The sequence below is a fragment of the Palaemon carinicauda genome, chromosome 37, assembly GCF_036898095.1.
Source record: "Palaemon carinicauda isolate YSFRI2023 chromosome 37, ASM3689809v2, whole genome shotgun sequence".
Lineage (NCBI taxonomy): Eukaryota > Metazoa > Arthropoda > Malacostraca > Decapoda > Palaemonidae > Palaemon > Palaemon carinicauda.
In genome coordinates this window covers 55,726,010-55,738,129 of record NC_090761.1, presented here as the reverse complement: position 1 = coordinate 55,738,129, position 12,120 = coordinate 55,726,010, and the positions used below count along the sequence as shown (strand labels likewise).

Sequence of the window (12,120 nt, the reverse complement as noted above, 5' to 3'; positions counted from 1 at the left end):
GTGCGGTTATTAAAGATTAGTTTTCTTCAGGTGGGAGATGTGCCGTATGTTTTGTTTTTGTCTTACGGAGCGTTGCAGTAACCGGCATCGCCCACATTGCTCTCAATCCAGTACATGAAACCTGTAAAGTTACATTTCATGAAATTTTAATGCATAAGAGGATATGAAATCCTTTTGAGAAATGTATTAACTATCTTGGGCTTGTAGCGTCTCGCTATTCCAACTATGGTTTTATTATTATTATTATTATTATTATTATTATTATTATTATTATTATTATTATTATTATTATTATTGTTGTTGTTGTTGTTGTTGTTGTAATTATTACTATTATTATTATTATTATTATTATTACTACTACTAGCTGATTTACAACCCTATTTGGAAAAGCAGGATGCTATAAGGCCAAAGGCTTCAACGGGGAAAACAGCGCAGTGAGGAAAGGAAATAAAGAAATAAGTAAACTACAAGAAAAGTAGCGAACAATTAAAATGGAATATTTCAAGAATAGTAACATATATAAACTATAAAAATGATAAAAAGTGACTTATGTCAGTATGTTCAACATAGAAACATTCGCTGCAAGTTTGAACTTTTGCAGTTCCACAGATCTAAACAAATCTTATTGATAATTGATGGGAAAAATCTGACTACAGATCTCTGAGATATTTTTACCTAAAATTTATTACAAATTGCCTAAATGTAGAATAACTTTGAATGAAAAATACATATTTTTCCTGAGGTAAAATGCCCATTTTTCCTGAGGAAAAATACCTATTTTTTCATGAGGAAAAATACCTATTTTTCCTGAGGTATAATACCTATTTTTCCTAAAGAAAAATACCTATTTTTCATGAGGAAGAAACATTTTTCCTGAGGAAAAATACCTATTTTTCCTGAGAAAAAAATACCTATTTCTTCATGAGGAAAAATACCTATTTTTCCTGAGGTATAATACCTATTTTTCCTAAGGAAAAGTACCTATTTTTTTTTGGGGGGGGGGGGAAATACCTATTTTTCGTGAGGAAAAATACCTATTTTTCCTAAGGAAAAAAGCCTATTTTTCTGAGGCAAAATACATATTTTTCCTGAGATAAAATACATACTTCTTTCCTGAGGTGAAATACATATTTCTTTCCTTAGGTAAAATACATATTTTTCCTGAATTAAAATACCTATTTTTCCTGAGGTAAAATACCTATTTTTCCTAAAGAAAAATACCTGTTTTTTCCTGAGGAAAAATACCAATTTTTCCTAAATAAAAGCTAATAGCAATTATTATTATTATTATTATTATTATTATTATTATTATTATTACAAGGCAAGCTACAACCCTAGTTGGAAAAGCAGGATGCCATAAGCCCAGTGAGGAAAGGAAACAAGGGAGTAAATAAACTACAAAAGAAGTAAAGAACGATGAAAAATAAAATATTTTAAGAACAGTAACAGCATTGAATTAGATCTTTCATATATAAACTAAAAAAAAAAAAAAAAATTAAGGAAGAGGAAGAGAAATGAGGTAGATTGGTGTGCCGGAGTGTACCCTCAAGCAAGAGAACTCTGTCGGATTTTTTTTTTTTTTTTTTTTTTTTTTTTTTTTTTTTTTTTTTTATTGCAATAAATGTTAGAAATAAATTCCAAAATGTCACTCCCTGAGTTATAAGGTTTTTTTTAGCTAAATGTACAGACTAAAAACAGACAAGAGAAGGAATTGAACAGAGAGTACCAATGAAAAAGAGTAAACATGCTGCAAATAAAACGATATTTACCAGGGAGAAATAAAGCAAAGGAAAGATAGAACTAATATTTAGTGACTTAAAGGATAGAAGTAAAACCAGGGATGGAAAAGATCAAGGATTTTAGGAGGTAAATAAGCGGAAGTGAAAGCCATAGGAAAACATCAGAGAACGCAAAGAAACAATAAGAAAACAGAAAACAAAGAAAAAGTAAAAAAAAAAAAAATAATTAAGCTAATATTTACAACTCAACCTGGAAAAATGGGCAGGAGCAAGTCAATGTACAAGGGAGAAATGAATAATTGAAAGGAATAAAGGTGTTGAGAGGAAAGAGTAAAAAGATAACACGAAGGCAAAGACACACTTAAAAATTTGCCGTAGAAAAACGGCAAAATGCTGGAATAAATGTTGCCAGGCATTTACCGTTTTATAAACGGATATATTGACGTAAAGGGGTGATACTACGGTCACCGTCCCGTGAAAGATAATAACAAAGAAGGGTAAATATCACGGTCGCCTGTATTTTACTGAAATACACCTGAGAACCGTCTGGAGAATTTCCGTTTAATTTTTTTTTTTTTTTTTTTTTTTTTTTTTTTTTTTTTTTTTTTTTTTTTTGAACAATGCACCAATGAAAGGTGGGAAAGTAGCGAACAATCTGCCCCAAGGAAAACTAATGAATTCCAGGGAAGTATGGAAAGTACATCTCTACTTACGTGTAACACGAGCATATACGCCATAATAATCTGCAGATGCGCAATCCCTTCCAAAGGAAACCACTCCAATTTGCGTAAATAGTCCGGCATCCTCAACGGTCAACGGTCCACCGGAATCACCCTGAGTAATCAAAAGATAATTTTTGTGAGAATTTCAATTTACAGACGAATGAAGTGGGGATACCTTAAGGGGGTGAAAGGGTTCGTGTATTGCCATGGTCTGCAAAGCTGTGCCATAGTCGCCGCAAAGATTCTGGGTGAAATAAGCCACACCCATTGATGAAGTCTTACCCAATCACGTTGTCTCCCACAATAGCAGCGGTCACATGATTGGCTATGACGTCATCGGGTGCGGGGCTTATTTCACCCAGAATCTCAGCGGCGACTATAGTCAGGGCCACCATTGCTAGGTTGGTTCGCTGTGAGCGATCACCAATCCGCAATGGTCAGCGTGGTGATGAAAATCTGGCCAAACCTCAGTCATGTATAAGGACATGTCTGAGGCCTTTGTCCTACAGTGGACTAGGAACAGCTACATTGTTGTTGAAGCGTCGTCGATAGCAGACATGAACTAAATTTGGAAAGCAACTGTTTATTACCTTAAGCTTATTTTCAGTGAATGTAGACTAGGTCGGGAGTCATATTGAATCTAACCCATAAAAACCCGATTCAAAGGAATACCTCTATTTGCTGGAGAATTTGCAACTATAATCGTCTATTTAAGCTCTTGAAAAAGCATTTATTAGCCAAGGCACGATTAATATCCATTATGACTTCCCTTTGATGACTGATATCTCTAAAATCGACAAATCGAAGCAAGATTAGCGCTTTTTACAAATGTCCCATCTCTTTGACATTGTTCAACACACTACTTGTTACTGGTAGAGTTCCACCTAACATAAATATCTCCTTTGGGTTTTGTTTGAACAAAATAAGTTTCATTCCTAGAATATTCTCTATTTATAACACTAGTTGGAATAGCAGGATGCCATAACCCCAAGGGTTCCAACAGGGAAGAAATAACCCAATGAGGAAAGAAATTAACAACTGTTATTGTCTCTTACCTGACACGAGTCCTTCCCTCCAGCGTCTATTCCAGCACAGAGCATGTTTGCCGTGATACTTCCAGAGCCATAGTCGGCAATGCAGGTTAAGGGGCTCACCACGTCAATCTCAGCTTCCCGGAGCTCATTGGGGTATACCCCCGTCTCTGAAAAGTCATAAAAATAGCCTCTAATATCTCCACACTTCCGTTATGATTATTCGTGAAAAAAAAAAATTAAATGCAGCAGGCCTCCTTGTCTCTTAAGGTAGCGTCAGATCTGATGAAACTTATGTTCAAGAATCTACAAAGACTTATTCGTTAATAAAGAAGCTATAAAGTTTATTCTGATTCGTTCAAACAGAAAGCTCTCTACTTTCAAGGAAATTAATTTATCTTGAGCCATTGTGTGTTCTCATATAATCATCATCATCATCATCATCATCTCCTATGCCCATTGACATAAAGGGACTCAGTTAGATATCGTTATTCGTCTCTATCTTGAGCTTTTAAATCAATACTTCTCCAGTTATCATCTCCTACTTCACGCTTCATAGCCCTCATCTATGTAGGCCTCGGTCTACGGACTCTTTTAGTGCCTTGTAGAGCACATGCCCAAACTATTTCCATCCTAGGTGAATTATATGAGTTAAATCCTTGCTTTTTGCAACATGAAATAATAAAATCATGCAATTGGTCGATCACTGAATATATTAATTACTTTTAACCTGCAGAAAGGAAGTACAGTAGAGAAGAAGTGATTAGAGTAGACTAACACGCTCTTATCAAATGTGCACTTATAGCCTTACCATGTGCTGAACTTTGCAGCAGTTACTCACAGGGAATTTTTATCTGGTTTTTGATAATATAATGAACATTATTATTATTATTATTATTATTATTATTATTATTATTATTATTATTATTTGTTAAGCTACAACAGGATGCTACTGTTTAAGCCCAAGGGCTCCAATAGGGAAGATACCCAAGTGAGAAAAGGAAATAAGGAAACAAATATAATAGTGTGCCTGAGTGCACCCTTAAGCAGGAGATCCTTACCCCAAGACAGTGAAAGACCATGGTACAGAAGCTATGGCCCTACCCAAGAATAGAGAACGATGGTTTGATTTTGGAGGGTCCTCCAGGTAGACAGAGTGTTTACCATACCTAGTCTCTTCTACCATTACAAAGAGGAACATAGCCGCTGAACGATTACAGTGCAGTAGTTAACCCCTTGAGCGAAAAGCACTTATTTGGTAAGCACAGTGTTGTCATGTTTATGAGGACAGAGAAGGGAATGTGGAAAGAATAGGCCATGTATATGTGTAGGCAAAGGAAAAATGAGCCGTAACCAGAGATAGGGATCCAATGTAGTACTGTCTGACCAGTCTAAGAACCCAATAACTCTCTAGCTATAGTACCTCAACGGGTGTACGAATCTTCTATATTTTCCCTTTTCTTATCATTTCAAGTTTGATCTATGAAAGGGTATATAAAAGCTGCCTTTCCAGTTATTCTTTAAGCAGCCCATTCACGATCAGTAATTACTGAAGGAATTCCTTCAGTAATTACTGATCGTGAATGGCTTGCTTTACACTTGTGTAAAAAATAACAAACACTAAAATAATACAATTTGAGTAAAATCACGACATTTATCACTTACGGTATCCTAAGGTTCCCCAGCCTGAAACAGTGGCTTTCTTGCCAGCGTATGTCTCTGCAGATCCAAGGTCGGGTAAACAAACTGGGCCTACTCCGATGTTATTGAAGTTGAAGTCTTCCGTAACCTTTACCAAAGCAATGTCGTTGTCATAAGTTGCTGGAACAGAAATGTTATGGCATTGAAGAACATATTTTTTGACTTGTGTACATGACTCGTCATAAATTATTATTATTATTATTATTATTATTATTATTATTATTATTATTATTACTTGCTAAGCTACAACCCTAGTTGGAAAAGTAAGATGCTATAAGCCCAGGGGTCCCAACAGGGAAAATAGCCCAGTGAGGAAAGGAAACAAGGAAAAATAATACATTTTAAGAACAATGACATTTAAATAAATATTTCCTATATAAACTATGAAAACTTAAACAAAACAAGAGGAAGAGAAATTAGATAGAATAGTGTGCCCGAGTGTACCCTCAAGCAAGATTCAACCCTTCCCACTATACAAGTTGTTTTTTTTTTTCCATTTGCATCATCAAATATTTGCTTATGATAGAAGAAGAAGAATGATGGAGAATCCCTGGTAAATCTCACCACTTCTTCGTTGGCTGTAAAGAGAGTATATTGGGTAGAGCACATTGCCCAAGCGGAAGTATATGATAGATATGAGGTCCAAAGGGTGAACAAAAAAGACTGAGATAGTTATGGCCTAGGAAAAGAGAAATAGGCTGGTCAAAGGACCGTTGTTATCATTGTTACTGTTAGCTAAGCTACAACCCTAGTTGGAAAAGTAAGATGCTATAAGCTAAAGGGCCTCAACAGGGAAAAATAGCCTAATGAGGACAGGAAATAAGGAAATAGATATTCTGCAAGAGAAGTAATGAATAAATTAAAATAAAATATCTCAAGGAAAGTAACAGCATTAAAAAAGTTTTTCATATTTATGAATTATAAAACCTTCAAAAAAAAAGGAAGATAAATAAGATAGAAGAACGTACCCGAGGGTACCCTCAAGCAAGAGAACTCTACCCCAAGACAGTGGAACGCCATGTTACAAAGGCTATGGAGCTACCCAAGACTAGAGAACAATGGTTTGATTTTGGAGTGTCCTTCTCCTACAAGAGTTGCTTGCCATAGCTAAAGAGAAAAGCTATAACGTCTTCTTTGCCTTTTACCCATGATGCAGTAAACAAAATAGATTCATCTAATTAAGAGTTTATTATTATCATTATTATTATTACTAATATTATTATTATTATTAAATGCTAAGCTACAACCCTTGTTGGAAAAGCACGATGCTATAAGCCCAGGGGCCCCAACAGGGAAAATAGCCCAGTGAGGAAAGGGAACAAGGAAAAGTTAAATATTTTAAAGAATAGTAACATTAAAATAAATATTTCCTATACAAACTATCAAAACTTTAACAAAACAAGAAGAAGAGAAAGTAGATAGAATACTATGCCCAAGTGTACCCTCAATTTAAAGAATCATTGACTATTATTATTATTATTATTATTATTATTACTCGCTAAGCTACAACCCCAGTTGGAAAAGCAGAATGCTATAAGCCCAAGGGCTCCAACAGGGAAAATAGCCCAGTGAGGAAAGGAACGAGGAAAAATAGAATATTTTAAGAACAGTAACAGCATCAAAATAAATATTTCATATACAATCTATTAAAAATTTAACAAACCAAGAGGAAGGGAACGAAGATAGAATAGTGAGCTCGAGTGATCCCTCAAGCAAGAGAACTCTAACCCAAGACAGTGGAAGACCATGGTACAAAGGCTATGGCACTACCTAAGATTAGAGAACGATGGTTTGATTTTGGAGTGTCCTTCTCCTAGAAGAGTTGCTTACCATAACTAAAGAGTCTCTTCTACCCTTAAATAATGAGTTAAAGATTCATTGACTAAACCAAAATTTTGTTTCCTACCATCGTTATAAGACACGTGGTTGATGACGGTTTCAATGTTGACACGGGCGTACGAAGAAGGATTGTTACCCCATTCGTGAGCGCCCACAATGACTTGATCGTTAGTGGATCTGTTCAGGTACGAGAAAAGGAGATATGAGATATTTCATGAACAACGAGGAAGAGCATGTTCATAATTTGAGATACCATTTTGAAATTTCCCTGAATATACTTCGTATAAAAATGTTCACGCTATATGTAAAAAAAAAAAACCCTTATTAATATTATACTATACAGATCTAAAGCAACATTGATTATGCTCATATTTTCTTATGTTTTATTATGAAATACACATTTACAATCTTATAATTTATAACATATATACATCATTGTATATTTACATAAATATTTTTATTCAATTTTACATATACAGTACTGTATTTACAATTAAAATTTTTATTATTCATCTGAATATGTTTTTAAATGAAAAATATATCTAGTCGTGAATACTTTTCAATAGAAGTTTTAAATCCTATTTTATCTACTGTACATTAAACGTATTTATCATTCTGCTTTTAATATATTTAAGTAATTGCCGGTCAGTACTTGATTCTAGAGACAAAGCCAAAAGTATTATCATCAATCAAAAGAGAAAAAAAAAGAAAGCTGAAAATCTATCCCAAGTGTGAATCAAAGAAAAATAGAAGCTGATATACCATAGTACCAGAAAACCAGTCACCAAAAAAAGTGCAAAATGTTAAACAATGCAGACGTTGTTTTAGGAGTCCCCCACTCACATTTCACAATGCGCAGCAGATAGGACCCATCTCCTATTGATGATTGAACCGCCACAATAGAAGTCCTGGAAATCATCCGTTCCTGTGTTGGCTATGGCAACTTGCCATGGGTACTCGTTGACCTCCGTTGCAACGCCGCCCACGATTCGTGTGGCTCGGTTCGGTACACCGCAACCTGTAGATTGGTTTAAATGATTGAAACAATCGATAAAGGGTTTTTTCCACCTTGTGGCTTACGTGGGCATACCCAAGTAGGCATGCAAACTTATAATTTTTTATTGGGGTGATTTAAACACGAAGGCCTAGTGGGATTTCAACAACTAAGTCTATGGTTATTTCAACAAGTAGATCTAGGGTTATTTTAACAAGAAGGCCGAGGGTGATTTCAACAAGTAAGTCTATGGTTATTTCAACAAGTAGATCTAGGGTGATTTAAACATGAAGGCCTAGTGGGATTTCATCAAGTAAGTCTATGGTTATTTCAACAAGTAGGTCTAGGGTTATTTTAACAAGAAGGCCGAGGGTGATTTCAACAAGCAAGTCTAAAGTTATATCAACATAGGCTTAGGATGATTTCAGCTCGTAGGTCTAAGGTTATTTCAACAACAAATAGGTCTAGGTTTATTTCAACATGTAGGTCCAGAGTGATCAGAGAGATCACAAATAAGAGTTATGGACGGACCTCTAGAGACTGTTAATGAATATACGTATTTAGGAAAGACAGTAAGCGTTTCCTCAGGACATGAGACCGAAATTATAAGAAGGATAAGCATGGGATGGAGAGCTTTTTGTAAACAAAATGAGATTATTGAACGTAAAATGCCACTTTCTCTAAAAAGAAAAGTATTTAATCAGATGGTCCTACCAGTTTTCAATTATACATCAGAAAATTGGAGCCTTACTAAAGCCTCAGAACATAAGCTAGTTAAGACTAAAAGAGCTATGGAAGGAATAATGATGGGGATATCATTGAGAGAGAAAAAGAGCAACATGGATAATAGAGTAAACTAAAGTAGAGGATATGCTAACAACATGTAAGAAAAAGAAATGGATGTGAGCAGGACTTATTTTTGATGTTATTGTTAAAATATTTTATTTTTTCTTGTTTCCTTTCTTCACTGGGCTATTTTCCCTGTTGGAGCCCCTAGGCTTATAGCATCATGCTTTTCCAAGTAAGGTTGTAGCTTAGCAATTATTAATAATAGTGATAATAATATGAATGGCAACATGACAGTTCTAGAGAATTGACGAGAATTCAGAGGAGAGTGGTTTAGACTAGAGAGCATGCTCTTAGACATCAAGAACTGTAAATAATATAATTTTCATCTCCAAGAACCTGGATAATTACTATAAACACATCATCATCATCATCATCAGCCGTTTAGTACTAGTCCACTGCAGAACAAAGGCCTCAGACATTTTCTTCCACTTTTGTCTGTTTTATGGCCTTTCTGGGCCCCTCCACACCCGCAAACCTTCTTAGTTCGTCAATCCATCGTCTTCTCTTCACCCCTCTGCTTCTTTGACAATATCTAGAGAACCATTCTGTTATTCTTAATGTACATCTTTTGTCTGTCATTCTCATTATATATCCTACCCATGTTCGTTTCTATTTCTTACATTTTGTTAGAATATACTCTTCTTTAGTTTGCTCTCGTATCCAAGTTACTCTTTCTCTGTCTCTTAGTGTTATTCCCATCATTATTCTCTCCAAAGCTCTTTGAGTTGTAACTAGCTTATGTTCTAAGTCTTTAATAAGGCTCCAAGTTACTGATGCATAAGCTAATACTATTATGGCCATCTCATTAAATACTTATCTATTTAGAGAAAGTGGCATTTTACTTTATCGGTTAGTACTCACTGCCTCCGCAAGTCTGCTGTGGCGTTCCTGTGGTAGGCTGGACAGGTACCTGTGCAGTGGCTCTGCAGTAGAATCCCCTGTAGCCCCTCTTCCTGTTTGAAAAGAACCTTATCTTCAAGGCGCTGTCGGAACTCTGCCATCCATTCGGTTTCCCACGCCTTCCGCAGAATCTGTTTGGAAAGTACACATGATTACAAATAGTTTTATATGTTTACTAAAGAACGGCTTGGATTTGTCTTTTATTTTGTCTCCTTTCATGATTATTATTATTATTATTATTATTATTATTATTAGCTGAGCTACAATCCTAATTGGAAAATCAGAATGCTATAATGATGATAATAATAATAACTATTATATAAGTTCCGCACGTCGCTAATTGCGTGTAATACACGTAAGATGTGAAGGCGAGTATTAAGCGTGATGGTCCACTGGCCACCGCAACGACCGCATCCATCTGCGTCGACGCACAAGCCTGGTGGTACCAGGGTTAAAAGCACATGTTTGCGGCAACGCAGCGGCGAAATTAAGCACATGCAAGTTTGTATGGCTCTATAAGATGTATCGTCGATTTGCTGGCTGCTTTGGCAAAAAACAGTGTGAAAGGGACCACCCGGTGAGATACTACCGCTAGAGAGTTATTGGATCCTTTGACTGGCCAGACAGTTGTACAGTGGATCCCCACTCTGGTTACGACTCGGTTTTTTCATTGCCTACACATATACAGAGTAGTCTGACCTATTCTTTACACATTCTCGTCATTCCTCATACATCTGACAATACTGAAATTACCAAACATTTCTTTGCTCAAGGTGCTAATTACAGTACTGTAATTGTTCAGTGACTACTGTACTTTCCTCTTGGTAAGATACACGAGACTCTTTAGCTAAAGTAAGCAGCTCTTCTAGGAGAAGGACACTCCAAAATCAAACCATTGTTCTCTGGTCTGGGGTAGTGTCATAACCTCTGTACCAAGGTCTTTCACTCTCTTGAGGTAGAGTTCTCTTGCTTGAGGGTACAATCGGGCACACCATTCTATCTTATTTCTCTTCCTCTTGTTTTTTTAAAGTCTTTATAGATTATATATGAAGTATTTATTTTAATGTTGTTACTGTTCTTAAAATATTTGATTGTAATTGTTCATTGTAGTGTATTTATTTCCTTATTTCCTTTCCTCATTGGGCTGTTTTCCCTGTTGTAACCCTTGGGCTTGTAGCATTCTGCTTTTCTAACTTAGGTTGTAGCTTAGCAAGTAATAACAATAATAGTAATTCTGTCGACTTCATTTTAATGAGAGAGAGAGAGAGAGAGAGAGAGAGAGAGAGAGAGAGAGAGAGAGAGAGAGAGAGAGAGAGAGAGAGGAGAAGAAGAAGAAGAAGAAAAACATTAAGATAAACTACTGATAAATCAATTTGTGACAATTAATATCAAGATAGAATGTTGGCCAACTTACTTCTTTCCATTCAAGTTGAGGTAATCAGGACAATATCTCCTCCTCATTCTTTCCATTTGGAAGGAACTGCACGAAACACTGAATTGGGTGTCAGAGGTTAGTCCCTAGAACAAACAAAAAAAAGAAGAAAAAAAACATCTTTCATTAAAATACATAAACGTTAAACGGGGTTTACACGGTCGAGCTATTCGTCGAACCGGGTTGGCGAACCTGTTTGTCAAACGGTTCGAAGAGGTGGAGTCAGCTACTAATGCATAATGTTTGTGGACAATGAAGCCCCGCCCACAAAAGTCAGGCGAGAACAGACTTTCTTCGAACCGTTCGACGAACGTGTTCGAGAACCAAATACCCCGTTCACGAGTTCGAACATCACTTCAGACACTTATGTGTTGAACAGATATCAATCTATTCGAGAATCTATCTATCTATCTATTTGTATATCTATCCGATAATCTATCTATTTATTTGTATATCTATCCGATAATCTATCTATCTATCCATCTATACATCTATCCGAGTATCTCTCTCTCTCTCTCTCTCTCTCTCTCTCTCTCTCTCTCTCTCTCTCTCTCTCTCTATACTGTATATATATATATATATATATATATATATATATATATATATATATATATATATATATATATATATATATATCTTTCCGAGAATATATTTATCTATCTATCTATCTATCTGTAAATCTATTCGATAATCTATCTATCTTTCCGAGAATCCATCTATCTATCTATCTGTCTATCTATCTATTTATATGTCTATCTATCCACTAGCAAACAAATTCGTTAACATATATGAAATCTGGCTGTAAATGACTACAAAGACCTAATGGAAATAAGGTTGACCTCATTACAAACAAAAATTAGTAGAATAGTCTAAGTCAAGATACTTTCGTTCCGTAATTTTTTTCTAATTTTCG

The 12,120-nt window shown here is 35.5% G+C and overlaps 1 protein-coding gene across 1 annotated transcript in view; it reads right to left on the bottom strand.

Moving 5' to 3' along the window:
- The window catches only part of LOC137629107 (trypsin-1-like), a 21,400-nt gene continuing 9,280 nt past the window's right edge, over positions 1-12,120 (bottom strand). The window contains exons 4-11 of the mRNA XM_068360380.1: positions 11,190-11,293; positions 9,737-9,906; positions 7,876-8,050; positions 7,100-7,209; positions 5,158-5,313; positions 3,517-3,662; positions 2,453-2,573; positions 1-121 (exon numbers count right to left, since the gene is read on the bottom strand). Coding sequence (XP_068216481.1) covers positions 63-121; positions 2,453-2,573; positions 3,517-3,662; positions 5,158-5,313; positions 7,100-7,209; positions 7,876-8,050; positions 9,737-9,906; positions 11,190-11,293 — 1,041 coding nt within the window. The 3' untranslated portion in view covers positions 1-62. The remainder of the gene's footprint in view (positions 122-2,452; positions 2,574-3,516; positions 3,663-5,157; positions 5,314-7,099; positions 7,210-7,875; positions 8,051-9,736; positions 9,907-11,189; positions 11,294-12,120) is intronic.